Here is a 15,413-nt window from a genome sequence, read left to right on the forward strand (position 1 = left end):
AACAATTTTCCTGCCCAAGACAACTTGGAAGGTCATCTGGAAAGGTCTGCCTCACTCAGGTACAAGTGGGGTATACTCTAGGATAACCAGTGTCTTGGCAAGTCAGCAGCAGGCCCTGCCTCGGCAAGCCAGCGGGAGGCCCTGAGCCCCAGAACAGGTCAGTGATTGAGGCTCCATGTCCCTGATGCGGCAGCAGGTGAGCAACCAGCCCCCTCTATAGTAGCCCTTGTGGGTACAGGCATAGCACCAGACAAGTGGCCATACCCCCTTCCATTCCCCCCCACCTCCACCATGGCCCTGGTTTAATACCAGGCCCCCTCCTGTAGGCCCCAGCCCAGCACCAGATTGACTGGCCAGGGCCCCCCACAGCCCCAGGAAAATGGCCAGGCTACCAGCAGCCACAGCACAACACCAGGCCCTGCCACAGACCCCAGCAAAGTACCAGGTGAGTAGCCAGGGCCCCTGCAGCCCTGATGCAACACTAGCAGCCAGGGCCTGTAATCTCTGGCACGACAAGCTTGGACAGTGCCCCTTCCACCTCAGGAGCAAAGCTTAACTTTAAAAGTAACAAAATAGGCTGAAAAATAATGAGCAACAAAACAAACCACAGTCCCCCTGAAAAAAAGGACTTGACCATAGAAAGTTATTATGGTGACAGGAAAAACCAAAACACAAACTCCAAAGAAGACAACAATGTTAAGATGCCTATATTCAAAGCCTCAAAGAAAAAATGAGAACTGGTCTCAGGCCCAAAAAGAACTCCTAGAAGAGCCTAAAAATGACTTTGTAAATCAAATAAAGGTAGAAGAAAAACTGTGAAAAGAACTGAGAATGACATAAAAGAATCACGCAAAAAGAATCAACAGCTTGATAAGGGAAGCACAAAAAATGGAAAGAGATGTACAAAATTTTAAAAAGTACAATTGGCCAAATGGAAAAGGAGGTTAAAAAACTAATTGAAGAAAAAACTCCTTAAAAATTAGAATTGGACAAGTGGAAGCTAATGAATGATATCAAGAATCAATTAAACAAAATCAAGAGAATGAAAAAAATAGAGGAAAATGTGAAACATCTCATTGGAAAAATAACCACTCTGGAAAATAGATCCAGGAAAGGTAATTTAAGAATTACTGGACTACTAGAAAGCCTTAACAAAAAAAGGGGGTTTGGTGGGGATTGGACATCATACTTCAAGAAATTATCAAAGAAAACTGCCCTGATACCTTAGGACCAAAGGGTAAAATAGATATTGAAAGAATCCACCAATCACTTCTTGAAAGAGATCCCAAAAAGAAAACTCCCAGGAACATTATAGCCAAATTCCGGAACTCTCATGTGAAGGAGAAACTACTGCAAGCAGCCAGAAAGAAACAATTCAAATATCATGAAACCACATTAAGGATTACATGGATAGACTCCCTTAAGGGACCACAGGGCATGAAATACGATATTCTGGAAGGCAAAACAGTTGGGACTACAACCAAGAATCATATTTCCCAGTGAAACTGAGCATAATCCTACAGGATAAAAAATTGGTCATTCAATAAAACAGAGGACTTTCAAGCTTTCCTAATGAAAAGACCAGAGCTGAACAAAAAAATTTGATCTTTGAATGCAAGACTCAAGAGAAGCATTAAAAGGGAAAAAGGAAAGAGAAAACATAAGGGATTCAATGAGGCTAAACTGTTTGCATTCTTACACGGGAAGATACTTGTAACTCTTAAGAACTGTATCACTATTAGTGTAGTTAGAAGGAATACACATAGAGGGTGTTGGTATAAGGTGACTATGATGGGATGATATTAAAAAAAATTTTAAGGAGTGAGAAAGATGATTACACTGGGAGCAGAAAGAAGGGAGATGTAAAATGAGGTAAATTATCTCTCACAAAGAGGTGCAAAAGACCTATTTCAATGGAAGGGAAGATGGAAGGGAGGGGGTGTTGGGCATTGCTAACCTTTTTCTCATGGGAACTGGCTAAAAATAAGAATAACATACACAGTCAGTTGGATATAGAAATCTATTTTACCCTAAGAAAGTAGGAGGGGAAGGGGACAACAAAAAGGGGAAAGACTGACAGAACACAAGCAGATCAGGGGAGGGGGTGGTCAGAAGCAAAACACTGGTGAAGAGGGAAAGGGTAAAAAGAGAAAGAGAAGGATAAAGAAGAGGAAAAATAGGATGGAAGGAAATACCCAGTGAGTAATCATAACTGTTCTGAATATGAATGGGATGAACTCACTATAAAATGGAAGTGGATAGCAGTTGATGAAAAACCATAATCCTACTATATGTTGTTTATAAGAAACACTTAAAGCAGAGGGACACACATAGAGTAAAGGTACGGGACTGAAACAGAATCTATTATGCTTCAGTTGAAGTTAAAAAAAAAAGCAGGTGTAGCAATCATGATTTCAGACAAAGCAAAAGCAAAAACAGATCTAATTAAAAGAGACAAGGAAGGAAACTACATTTTTCTAAAAGTTACCATAAACAATGAAGTAATATCAATACTACACAGATAGTACCAAGTGGCATAGCATCCAAATTCATAAAGGAGAAATTAAGTGACGTTAATGAATGTTTACAAAAATATAAATTGCCCAGATTAACAGAAGAGGAAACAACACTTAAATAATCTCATCTTAGAAAAAGAAATTGAACAAGGTATCAATAAACTCCCTAAGAAAAAATCCCCAGGGCCAGATGGGTTCACAAGTAAATTCTACCAAACATTTAAAGAACAACTAAATCCAATATTATCTAAACCATTTGGGAAAATAGGCAAAGAAGGAGTCCTATCAAATTCCTTTTATGACACAAATATGGTGCTGACACCTAAACCAGGAAGAGTTAAAACAAACAAAAAGACAAACCAGTTTCCCTAATGAATATTGATGCAAAAAGTTTAAATAAAATACTTGCAAGGAGATTATAGCAATGTATCATGAAGATCATATACTGTGACCAGGTGGGATTTATGTCAAAAGTGCAGGGCTGGTTCAATATTAGGAGAACTATAATCATAATTGACCATATCAATAACAGAATCAACAGAAATCAAATGATTATCTCAAAAATTTTGTCAGTGCTCCAAGAAACTCTTTAAGCCAAGATATGGATGAGCTGCCTATTTGCATTAGTGGAGGTAGTTTCTTGCACTTAGAATTCCCTACACTGAAGAAATCACAGGTTTAGCCAACTGGATCACTAAGTGTTCCTGATTTTGTCCTATTCTCTACTATTTCTATGTGTTTGCATAGTCTTATTTCCCATGATCTGAATATATTACCTTTGCAATCCTACCTGCTGAAATTATCCTCTTCCTTCAAGGACTAGCTATTTTTACCCATTCTACAAAGCATTACCTGATTCTCTCTAGTTGAAAACTACCTCTTCCACTATTATCTTAAAGTCCTTTGTTTAGGCCTTTACTTTACCCTGTTCACACTTTACACTGTTTCAGTTACATGCATACATGCATATAGTATATGCTTATTAAATGCTTGTTGGTTGCCTAGGAGAGACTATATCATTTTTCATCTTTGTATCTTCACACCTAAGCCCATGTCTTACACATGGATGATGTAATGTCTGTTGAATAGACCTTTATTTACTGACCTTTTTTCAATCTATCATGCTCTCCCCTACTCAGAGCAACATATAGAAAATAATTTTTTCTTCAGGCACATACTTATTTTTCCTTAATATTAATCAAATGCATTGTTTCTTTGTTGTCCTACTTTAAACAATCTCGCATCTGTTAAATGCCCACTTGAAGTATGACACCCAGTACTAAGGAAAATATTAAAGATGTGGTCTGACACACAATTCAGTGGGATTCTTACTTTCCTTGACCTGGATGACATACTTTAATGCTGCCTAAAAGCCCACTCATATTTAAGTAGCATTTCAAAATTTTTTGCTCATATTCATCTTCTGTCAACTAAAACTCCCATGTCTTTTTATATTAAGAGCTATGTGGTCTTCCAGCCTATACTCGTACAACTGATATTCTAAACCTGAATGGAGGACTTCAATTTATCAGTATTAAATTTCATCCAGTTGATTATTTGTGCATCATTCCAGTTTTTCAATCTGATTCATGTTTCTGTATTCCAGTGTATTAGCTATGCTTCTCACATGTACCTTCTCCAAATATTGTGAGGATATCTTTTTTCAGATCACTGAAAAAAGTAACAGCTGTGCTTTTCAAAAGAACAATAAACTAGACATTTGTATCCTCATTTGCTATCACTTCCTTTATTAACACTTTATGAATCCACATCAAATTGCAAATGCATTTTACTTTTCTGTTTACAAACTTCTATAATAATCCATTCTATTTTGCTAGAGATTTTATCTTAAGAATTCCACATATTGAAAATAAGGACATTTGTCTAATATTCTGGTATATCTCCCCTTCTCTATTTCTCAAAGAAATACTAACATTAGTTCTTTGATCACCTACAAAAGATTTTTCTTTTTTGCCTGGATCCTAGGATATATCTAAAGAGGATAGGTACTTTTTTTGTTATCAATTTTGCTACTCTGGGTTTCAATTACATTTACCTTTTTTTTTGCCCTTTCAAGTTCGAAATGGTTATCCTTCATGAAGAAGCAGTAGTTCTAGCTTCTGTTATCATATTATCCTATCCCAAGTAATTGTCTTATTCCTTCTGTTTACCCTCTTGCGTTGAATGCATAGTTAGAAAAACTTCAAATAATCTTTAATGGAATTTAAGTTTCATAACACTATCCTTTACATGTTATTCTGTCTTTGGTCACGCATGGTTCCTTGAATCTTGTGTGGGTATGTATATGTGTGCATATATACATACACACATACATAGAGCTAGGTGGTACAGTAAATTGAGCACAAGGCCTGCAGTCACAAAGACAAATCTGGCCTTAGACACTTACTAGCTGTACAAACCTAGGCAAGTCACTTAACTCTTTGCCTCAGTTTCCTCATATGTAAAATGAGATGGAGAAGGAAATGGCAAACCACACTAATATCTTTGCCAAGAAAATCTCAAATGGGGTCACAGAGTTTGATGTGACTGAGAAAGATTGAACAACAATAAAATACACACACACATAAATTAAAAAGGGAACTTCAATCAGCCCAGATATAGGTATAGCTATATAGCTATGTTTAGATCTACACCTTTATCTGGATTGACTGAAGTTCCCTTGTAGTCACATTGACTTCTCTTAGCTTCCACAATAAAATGACTCCGATTACATAAATAGTATTTCATTTTTAAAGATTTTCCATCCCTCCTGAGACATATTCCTTCTCATGGAATCATACTTGTTTTTTCCTATACATATAAAGGGGGGAAAAAAACCTTCTCCTAAAGTTATTTTACAGCAATACTAATGATAATATCTCATTTACATAGTGCTTTTAGATTCGCAAATTGCTTTCCTCATAATAACCATGTGATATATTTCAGTTATTACTTTATTTTAACAAATGATAAAACTCAGTCTCAGAAACACTGACAAGTATTCAGCCAGAAATTGAATCTTGTCTCTCCATGTCTGCAACATTTTCCACTATACCACGCTGTCTCTCTATAGTGAACTACTGGATGACAAGGTTCCTTTTTTCCATCAAAGTTCTCATCATTTCTACATCACCAACTTGAGTTTCCTTATTTGTATAAATTTAAGCATATCGTTCAGCAATTCCTCATTGTTACTTCCCCTCCCTTTCAAGTAATATTATCACATAACCAAGAATTTATCAGCTATACTAACTATAGCAGAACCAGATTCTGCTAAACACCTGCATTATAGCTTAAACAGAAGGACAATGTTTTTAGTTTTGTTCAACAATTTCATGAGAGACACTGCTATATTTGTGATTTTTTTCCCTGCAAAGATGTAATGCATATTATATAGGAGAGAAAAGGTCACTCTTAAAATAAGCCATTCTACTCATAACCAAAAATTCTGGTGCCTGAAAAGCTATTCACATATTGGAGACATTAAAAAATAAAATGTCATTATCAGTAAACATTCATTTTGTAATGCCACCGTATATTTTAAAATATATTGGCAATATTTCAAATTTAGTTTTACATATAAAATACAAGTGATTTTTTTATTAATGTCAATAATTTTCTTTATAATTTTTATATGTATCTAAATGCTGACAAAATAAAAATGCAACAGCGTAATTTTTTACAAAGAAATGAAGAAAAGCTGTTTGTTTTGTTGTGTGTAAAATTATATTACTTAAACAATATACAATATGAATAATATTGTAAGCTTGAAAAGACAATGTAATGAGTATCAATGAGCTCTACTGCAAAAATAAAAATACTTAAAATCAAATGAAAGATAGATGATATGAATTTTAATATTTCATTTTTAGTAATGATTAGTTATATCATGGAAACTTTTAAGAGACTAAATGGAAATATGACAATTTTTATTGATTTAAGTGTCCTCAAATAAGTAACAAAACACAAAAATTGATTATTAATATTATATTTCTTCTTGCTAAACATTTTTAAAAGTTCTGAATATCCTAGTTTTCCAAGTCTTCACTTTGACTTAGCTTCTTTTGTTTGTAAAGAAGATGGAGGTCCACATGTATGATTTAAAAGATAAGAAACAAAAATAAAAATGTCTTTCCAAGACAGAGCCAAGAAGATAATGTAAGCATTCTAGCTGAGCTTTCCCAAAAATTTCCCTCTAAAAATCTTACTCGAATGAAGAAAATAACTCCTTAAAAATTATAATTGGCAAAGTGGAAGCAAATGACTACATGAAAACTCAAGAAGCAACAAAACAAAGTCAAAAGAATTAAATAACAGATAAAAAATGTGAAATATCTCATTTGAAAAACAACTAGCATGGAAAATAGACTGAAGAGATAGACAGAAAGAGCTTAGATATCACATTTTAAGAAATTATAAAGGAAAACCGCTCAAACAAGAGGGCAAAATAGAAATTGAAAGAATCCATGTATCACCTCCTGAAAGAGATCCCAAAATGAATATTATAGCCAAATTCCAGAGCTCTCAGTTCAAGAAGAAAATATCACAAGTTGCCAGGAGAAAAAAAATCCAAATATCACAGAGCCACAGTCAGGAACATACAAGATTTAGCACCTACTACTGTAAAGGAATAGAGGGCTTAGAATTTGATGTTACAGACGTAAAGGACCTAGGATTACAACCAATAATAACCTACCCAGCAACTAAATATAATCCTAGAGGGAAAAAATGGACATTTAATGAAACAGAAAATGTCCTGGTATTACTGATGAAAAGGTCATATTTGAAAAGAAAACCTGACATTCAAACACAAGATCTGGGAGAGGCACAAAAAGGTAAATATGAGTAAGAAATTCTGAGGAACATAATTAAACTGTTTACATCCCCAAATTATGGCAAAAACAGTAATGAAGAATAGTACTTCCAGACATTAAATTATGCTATAAAGTAGATGATATATGGAACCCCCAAGAACATTATCGTCAGTAGGGCAGTTAGAAGGAGTCTACATAAACAGAGGCATAGATGTGAGACTATTCAATTGAGATGATCTCAAAAGAAAAACAGAAGGGGCAGCTAGGTGGCGCAGTGGATAGAGCACCGGCCCTGAAGTCAGGAGGACCTGAGTTCAAATCTGACCTCAGACCAAACACTTGACACTTACTACCTGTGTGACCCTGGGCAAGTCACTTAACCCCAATTGCCTAAAAGCAAAAAAAAAAAAACCAAAAAACAGAAAAAAGAAAGCTGAAAAGAGGGATGTACTGGGAGAAGGGGGAAGGGAAAAGAAGAATGGGAAATATCTCACATAAAAGAGGCATGCAAAGAAGAATTTTTACAATGGAGTGAAAATGGGCAGGGATGGGGGGTAGTAGGCAACACATGAACCTCACTCTAATATAAACTAGTTTAAAAAGGGAAGAACATATATACACACTCTGCTGAGTACAGAAATTCATGTTACCAAACAGGAGAGTAGGAGAAGAAGGGGACAAGACAAAGTGGATGGAGGGGGGGGGGAGATGGGGGACAGAGAAGAAGATTATAAAAGGGAGGGCAGATTAAGGGAGGCAGTCATCAGAAGTAAAACAGACTTCTGAGGAGAGACAGGATTAAAAAAAAAGAGAGAGAGGATAAACAGAAGAGAAGATAGAGGGAAATATACAATTATCAATCATAACTCTGATTATGAATGAGATGAATTCACTCATAACATAGAAGTCAATAGCAGAAAGAATTAGAAACCAGAATCCTATGATATATAGTTTAAAAGAGACACACTTGAAATATAAAGACACACACAGGTAAAATTTTTGCATCAATATACAATGGTAAAGAATTATATGGAAAATTATTAACATTAATACAAAATTACTTATTTGCATTTTATATGTAAAACTAAGTATGAAATAATGACATTTTAAAACATATTGTAGCACTGCAAAATGAATGTTTACTGATAATGACTTTTTATTTTTTAATTTTTTTATGAGGCAATCAGGGTTAAATGACTTGCCCAGGGTCACGCAGCTAGTTAAGTATCAAGTATCTGGGGGCAGCTAGGTGGTGCATTGGATAGAGCACTGGCCCTGAAGTCAGGAGGACCTGAGTTCATATCCAGCCTCAAACTAAACACTTGACACTTACTAGCTGTGTGACCATGGGCAAGTCACCTAACCCCAATTGCCTAGGGGAAAAAAAAAAGGTATCAAGCATCTGCATTATCTGCTCTTGATTTGAACTCAAGACCTCCTGAATCCAGGGCTCAGGCTCTATCCATTGTGCCACCTAGCTGCCCTTGACTTTTTATTTTTAAATGTCTCCAATATATCTGTGAATAGCTTTTCAGATACTAGAATTTTCAGTAACAACAGCAGAATACTACTTTTCGCAAAATGTAGTTTCCTTGATTTTCTTTTAATTAGGTCTATTTTTTTCTTTTGCTTTGTCTGAGATTGTTATTGTTACCCCTGCCTTCTTTTACCTCAGTTGATGCATAATAGATTCATAATAAAACTGATAATCTAAGTGAAATGGATAAAAGGGTAATTGGCCCACAGTCTTCTGTTTTGCTTTCCCTTATTTAGGTATACCATATTTGTGTCATAGAAGGAATTTTGTTAGGACTCCTTTGCCTATTTTTTCAAATATTTTATATAGTATTAAAATTAATTATTCCTGGACACATCCAGGAATTATATGAACACAATTATAAAACACTTGTCCCACAAGGACAGATATAAACAGTTGGATAAATAGTATTGTTCATGGGGAAGCTGAGTCAATATAATAACAATGACAATTCTATCTAAATTAATTTGCTTATTCAATGCCACATCAAACTATCAAAAAATTATTTTATAGAGCTAGAAAAAATAATAACAAAATTCATTTAGAAGAATAACAGGTCAAGAATATTAAGGAAAATAAATGAAATTCAATGAAAAAAAGAGTGAAGGAAAGCAATATATCAGTACCAGATCTTAAATTATACTACAAGGTAGTAATCATCAAAACTATCTGGTACTAGATAAGAAACAACAGTGGTAGATCAGTGGAACAGATTAGGCTCACAATATACAGAAGTAAATGACCACAGTAATCTAGTATTTGCTAAACCCAAAAAGCCAAGTTTTGGGGGCAAGAACTCAATCTTTGACAAAAATTGCTTAGAAAACTGGAAAGAAGTTTGGAAGACACTTAAGCATAGAACAACATCTCATACCACATACCAAGATAAGTAATATTGAGTACATGATTTAGATGTAAAAATTAAGGAGCATAAAAAACCAAACTTGTTAGATCTCTGGATATGGGAAGTTCAATGTCAAAAAAGAGAGGATCATGGGAAGTAAAATGGGTAATTTTGATTATATCAAATTAAAAGATTTTTGCACAAAGAAAACCAATATAGCCAAAACTAGAAGGAAAGAAGAAAACTGGTGGGGAGGGCAGATTTTATAGCAACAAAAGGTCTCACTTCTCAAATTTATAGGGAACTGGACCCAATTCATAAAAATAAGAGCCATTCTCCAATTAATAAGTGGTCGAAGGATATGAACAGGAAGTTTTCAGAAGGAAAAAAAAGTTACCAAAAGTCATGTGAAAAATGTTTTTAAATCACTATTGATTAGAGAAACAAATTAATACAACTCTGAGGTACCACCTCACACCTATCAGATTGGCTAACTCGTCAGAAAAGGAAAATGACAAATACTGGAGGGGATGTGGAAAAACAGACACATTAATGTGCCGTTGGTGGAGTTGTGAACTAGTCTAATCAATTAATTCTGGAGAACAATTTGGAACTATGTCCAAAGGGATATAAACTGTACCTACCATCAATACCACTAATAAGTCTGTATCCCACAGAGATCAAAGAAAAGGGAAAAGGACCTTTATGTATACAAATATTTACAATAGTTCTTTTTACGGTGCCAAAGAATTAAAACTGAGGGGATGCCCATCAATTGCTGAATGGTTGAACAAGTTGTGGTATATAATTGTGATGGAATACTATTTTGTTATAAGAAATGACGAGCAGAGTGGTTTCAGAAAAACCTGGGAAGCTTTGTATGAACTGATGCAAAGCGAAGTAAATATAAATAGGAGAACAATGTACACAGTAACAACAATATTGTAACCATAAACAACTGTGAAAGACATCACTATTCTGATTAATGCAGTGATCCAAGACAATTCCAAAGGATTTATGATGAAAAATGCTATCCCACTTCCAGAGACAGAACTAATGAACTCAGAATACAGCCTGAAGCCTATTTTTTTCCCTTTTATTTTTCTTGCTTTTTTGCAGTGGGAAGAGGGCAATATGGCTAAAATGGAAATTTTTGCATGACTTCACATGTATAATGGTTATCATACTGCTTACCTTCTCAATGAATGGGGGATGGCATGGAGAGGGAGGGAGAATATTTGGAACTGAAAACTTTAAAAAATGAAGGTTTAAAAAAAGAAAGTTAAAATAAAAAGTCCTTCCTTGGAACAAATGTACCATAGATACAGTATTCCCACATAATTGTGTGATAAATCTAAGTTATTAAAATAATTTTAAAGACTACACGATTGGTATAAAAAGCTAGTTATAAAAGAACAATAACCCAAAATGACAAAAGTCATACATGTCAAGACATTTCATTTTTTAATAAGTGGAACGAAGCTTTTTCATAGAATCAAAATATAAACAAGAAATGCCATACAGGCAAAAAGCCATAATCAGCCTACATTGGTAAAACAATGAAAAGATGAAAAAACTAAAATGATAAGGTTGATAAGTGATAAAACACCTCAATGAGTGCTATTGTGCAGTTATAAAATGAGAAAAAATTGTTTGTAAGTACAACCAAAAAAAGTCAGATGGCTCAGAAATATAAATTTAACCACCAATATTCGTATAATTCTCTCCTTATCTCCCTAATGGGATTTTGTTTGTTGGTTTGGTATTTGGTTTTGAGTAGTGTGTGTTAAGCAACTGAGAAGAATTACAGTACTTGTAGGTTAGCTAATATCATCTGGAGTGTGCATATATGTGCATGCACACACTGGAAGAGGAAGGATATTTAAATATAAATTCAAGAGTGATTTATTTTGCTAAGCATACCAATATATAGTGTGACCAAGGACTGAGATTTCTGGAGTTAGAATTATGCTGTATAACTGCTATACTTAAGCACAACTGAGAACTTTATGAAGACGATGCCTAGTCATATGGGTTTACAACTTATTTGATATTCGCTGAAAACACCAAACGTATTTTGACTTGTGAATATATTTACATGGTGATACTTCTGTCTCTTCTCTCAAAACCATCTTATTTTTTCTACCCACATGACTATCATCCTTCATGATTTCTTATTTACACTCGCATAATGAGCATCCTAACTGTCCTCTCTGCTTTCAATTTTACCCCTCCAATCCACACTCTATACAACTGCTCAAATAAACTTACAAAGGAAGAGGTTTCCTCACAATCCTCAATGATGCACCATTGACTCTAGGACAAATATAAATCCTCTTGGAATTTGAGGCCTTGCACAACATAGCTCCTAACTACATTTCCAGCTTTATTTTCTACTATCCCTTCCCTTTCACAAACTTTACGTTGTAGTCAAACTACTATTCACTAAACTCAAAGTTCCATATCCTATCACCAAATATTCACAGAGACTAGCTGGTGGGTCTAAAGCTCTCTTTCCTTATATACACATTTTGTCTTCCTTTATGGCTCAACTTGGGAGCCACCTCTTCTATGAAGCCCTTTCTGATCCTCCTTGCTGTTAATGCTTTCTCACTATTCAAATTATAGTATTTACTTCCCTGTATATATTCCCCAGTAGAATATAAGCTCCTTGAGTTTAGGAAGTGTTTCTTTTTGTCTTTGTATTCCTAGCTCCTAGGACAGTGCCTTGCACAGAGTAGGCACTTACCAAATTGCTGAATTGAAATGATGATCTGTCATGCTTGAAAAAACAGCAAACAAAAAATGGCAACAAAGTAATTGTTTTTAAAAAGCTTTTATAATGTATTAGGAAAATTCATAATTATGGTCATGATCATTATTAGACTGGGGTACTTAACATAAGGTCTGCTAACTTTAAAAAAAAAGTATTCTGACAACTGCATTTCAATGGAATTTCTTTCCTTTGTAATCCTCCATATTTTATGCATTTAAAAATGTGACTCTGAGAAAGCATCCACAGGCTTAACCAGACTCCCAAAGTAGTGCATGACATACAAAAAATTAATAACCTTTGATTTATCTGAAGAATGAAGACTGTGAAAAGTTACATAAAGAGTTTTATATGTAAACAAATTAATTTTAGAAATTAAAAACAAACCTTAGAAATAATGAGATAAAGACTTGGAAGTTTTCACAAAGCACTTTTTTTTTTTGCGGGGCAGGGGGGTGGTGCTAGGTAATGGGGTTAAGTGACTTGCCCAGGGTCACACTGCTAGTAAGTGTCAAGTGTTTGAGGCTGGATTTGAACTCAGATCCTCCTGATTCCAGGGCCAGTGCTCTATTCACTAGGCCACCCAATTAGCCCCTAAAGAGATTTTTTTTAACTTAACTGAATGACTTGTATTTATTGCACAGAAACAATGAATAGTTTAGAGGTTTTAAAAAAGGTCTCAAATTTTCCTTGAACTGCACCATTTTTGTTCTTACCTCCTGATGGTTGTCGAGATTTGCGTGGTGATCGGGGCTCTCGTCGATAAGGATCATTAGAACCATATAATTCAATGGTGCCAAGGTTGAGAAGCACTGCTTTCTGGAGATAATCAACCATTGCAATACCATTACAATTGCCAAAAACTACTCTGGGAATAGAGAAATAAAAAAAGATTAAGTTTCAAAAGAAAAAGAGAACTAATTAGTAAAATTCCATTTTAACATTTGTGATAGGAAAATAAAGATATACATTTAGCAGACTTTCTTTTCAATATTATGGTACAAGAAATTAATTAACATGTTCATGGAGCTATGCTTTGTTGTATCCTATATAAAACCTAATTAAATAATATACTAGAGAAGTAGAATGGCATAGCTGAAAGAATGATGGGTTTGGAGTCAGGAACACAACAGGTCAAATCCTGCCTCAGATGCTTAGTAGATATTAGACTACAAGAAAGTTACCTAGTGGCTCTGATTCTAAGGCAGCTTTCTATGTCTATTAGATAGAGAGAAGTTGTGAGATAAAATAGTAGAAGGAGTTTTCATACCAAATAAGTCAAAGAATCCTTGATATATTGTGTGTAATACACTATTTCCATTATTTATCTGTTTACAAGTTCATTAGGGGTTACAAAAATAATTACAGCTAGGTGTTTATTAGTGTGAATAATGAATCCTCTGATGTGGTCACAATATTTGAATTAGCACTGCATCTTTCCATTATGCTGGAACCAATGACTATATTTTACATAATTATAACTTTGAACAGTATGAATTTGAAGACACACAACCACTTTATGAGATTCATTATTTGCACTGATCAGAACCTGTCCCTATATACAGACAAATATATATATATATATATATATATATACATATTTTTACACATACTGTTAAATCTACATGCATGTGTGTGTGTGTGTGTATATATATGTATATATGTGTATATATATATACACACATATATATATGTATGTATGTATATATGTGTATATATATATACATATATATATATACATATATATATATATATATATATATATACATATATATATATGTATGTATACAGCATCCAACTACAACACTGTATTTTAGGTTCATGCTATAGATTGTTACAAATTAGGTCATGCTATAGAAAGAACAACAAGATGCTTTCCAAGAATTTCTATTAGACCAAAGTGTCAAGATAAATACTCCAGGGGTGGATAAAATAATATTACAATTTTACCCTAAGTATTACATTGCTTTATCAACTACTTTTATGTCAGTGCAATGTTATCAAAGAAGATTATTTACTATAGAATAAAGTGCATACGCACAAAAAAGATGTCGATATTATAACAGTATCAATTTATAATTTAGATAAAGAGAAGAAAGAATAAAGCCACATTATGAAGATATTGGTAATAAACTCAATTTATACTTACATGCCATAGGAGGAGTTGACAGCAAGGCTAGTTATTTGTTGTGGGGGTTCTCCACCTACCCACACAAGCTGAATAACCAGCTCTGTCTGATAGCCTGGAGACTGCTTTAGAGGAGAATTTTTAACCCTGAAATAAACCAAAATGCATTACTTTATTTCTACTCTCCTTTTAATTATTCATTATCCTGAAGCTTTAGGTGAAAACATAATATTAATTGATTCACTTAACAACTTTTTATTGAGAATACGTATTTTGAAGGCATTGTGCAAAATAAGCAAAAATTATAAGGTGTAAAATTGCCCTGTAGAAGTTTTTATATAGGCATGTAAGATAAATATCCTTATTTTAAGACCTTATATAAGTGCCTGATTAGTGACAAATATCACAAGAGTTATAGGCATTGAGCAGAAGGGGAAGTTATTGAGCCCAATCTGACTAGACATGAGATTAATAAACTCCATAACAAGAACAAGGCACTCCCAGATTACTTCTATTACATAAATACTCGGAAAAGGAATTCCCTCTATAATTCCTAAGAAGTGGTTATCCATTTTCTGCTTGAAGGTATTCAGTGATGGGTAACTTGCCTACTTCTTGAGGTAGGGACATTCCAATTTTTTAACAATGAATTATTATGGCATTTTTTTTCTTACACCAAACTGGATTCTTATTTTTGCAACTCTTTCCTATTGCTATTAGTTCTGCCACTTAAGATCAAAGAGTAGAAATACCTTTCACAAAAGAAAATTCTACTTCTGGCTTTCAAGAAATAGAAGCACT

At 34.2% G+C, this 15,413-nt stretch overlaps 1 protein-coding gene across 5 annotated transcripts in view; it reads right to left on the bottom strand.

The window, feature by feature from the left end:
- The window catches only part of STXBP5 (syntaxin binding protein 5), a 218,665-nt gene that overhangs the window by 61,293 nt on the left and 141,959 nt on the right, over positions 1 to 15,413 (bottom strand). For all 5 annotated transcript variants that reach the window (XM_020986570.2, XM_020986569.2, XM_020986574.2 and 2 more), the window contains exons 17-18: positions 14,634 to 14,759; positions 13,201 to 13,352 (exon numbers count right to left, since the gene is read on the bottom strand). In XM_020986570.2, coding sequence (XP_020842229.1) covers positions 13,201 to 13,352; positions 14,634 to 14,759 — 278 coding nt within the window. The remainder of the gene's footprint in view (positions 1 to 13,200; positions 13,353 to 14,633; positions 14,760 to 15,413) is intronic.

The sequence above is a fragment of the Phascolarctos cinereus genome, unplaced genomic scaffold (assembly GCF_003287225.1).
Source record: "Phascolarctos cinereus isolate Bilbo 61053 unplaced genomic scaffold, phaCin_HiC Scaffold_5;HRSCAF=322, whole genome shotgun sequence".
Lineage (NCBI taxonomy): Eukaryota > Metazoa > Chordata > Mammalia > Diprotodontia > Phascolarctidae > Phascolarctos > Phascolarctos cinereus.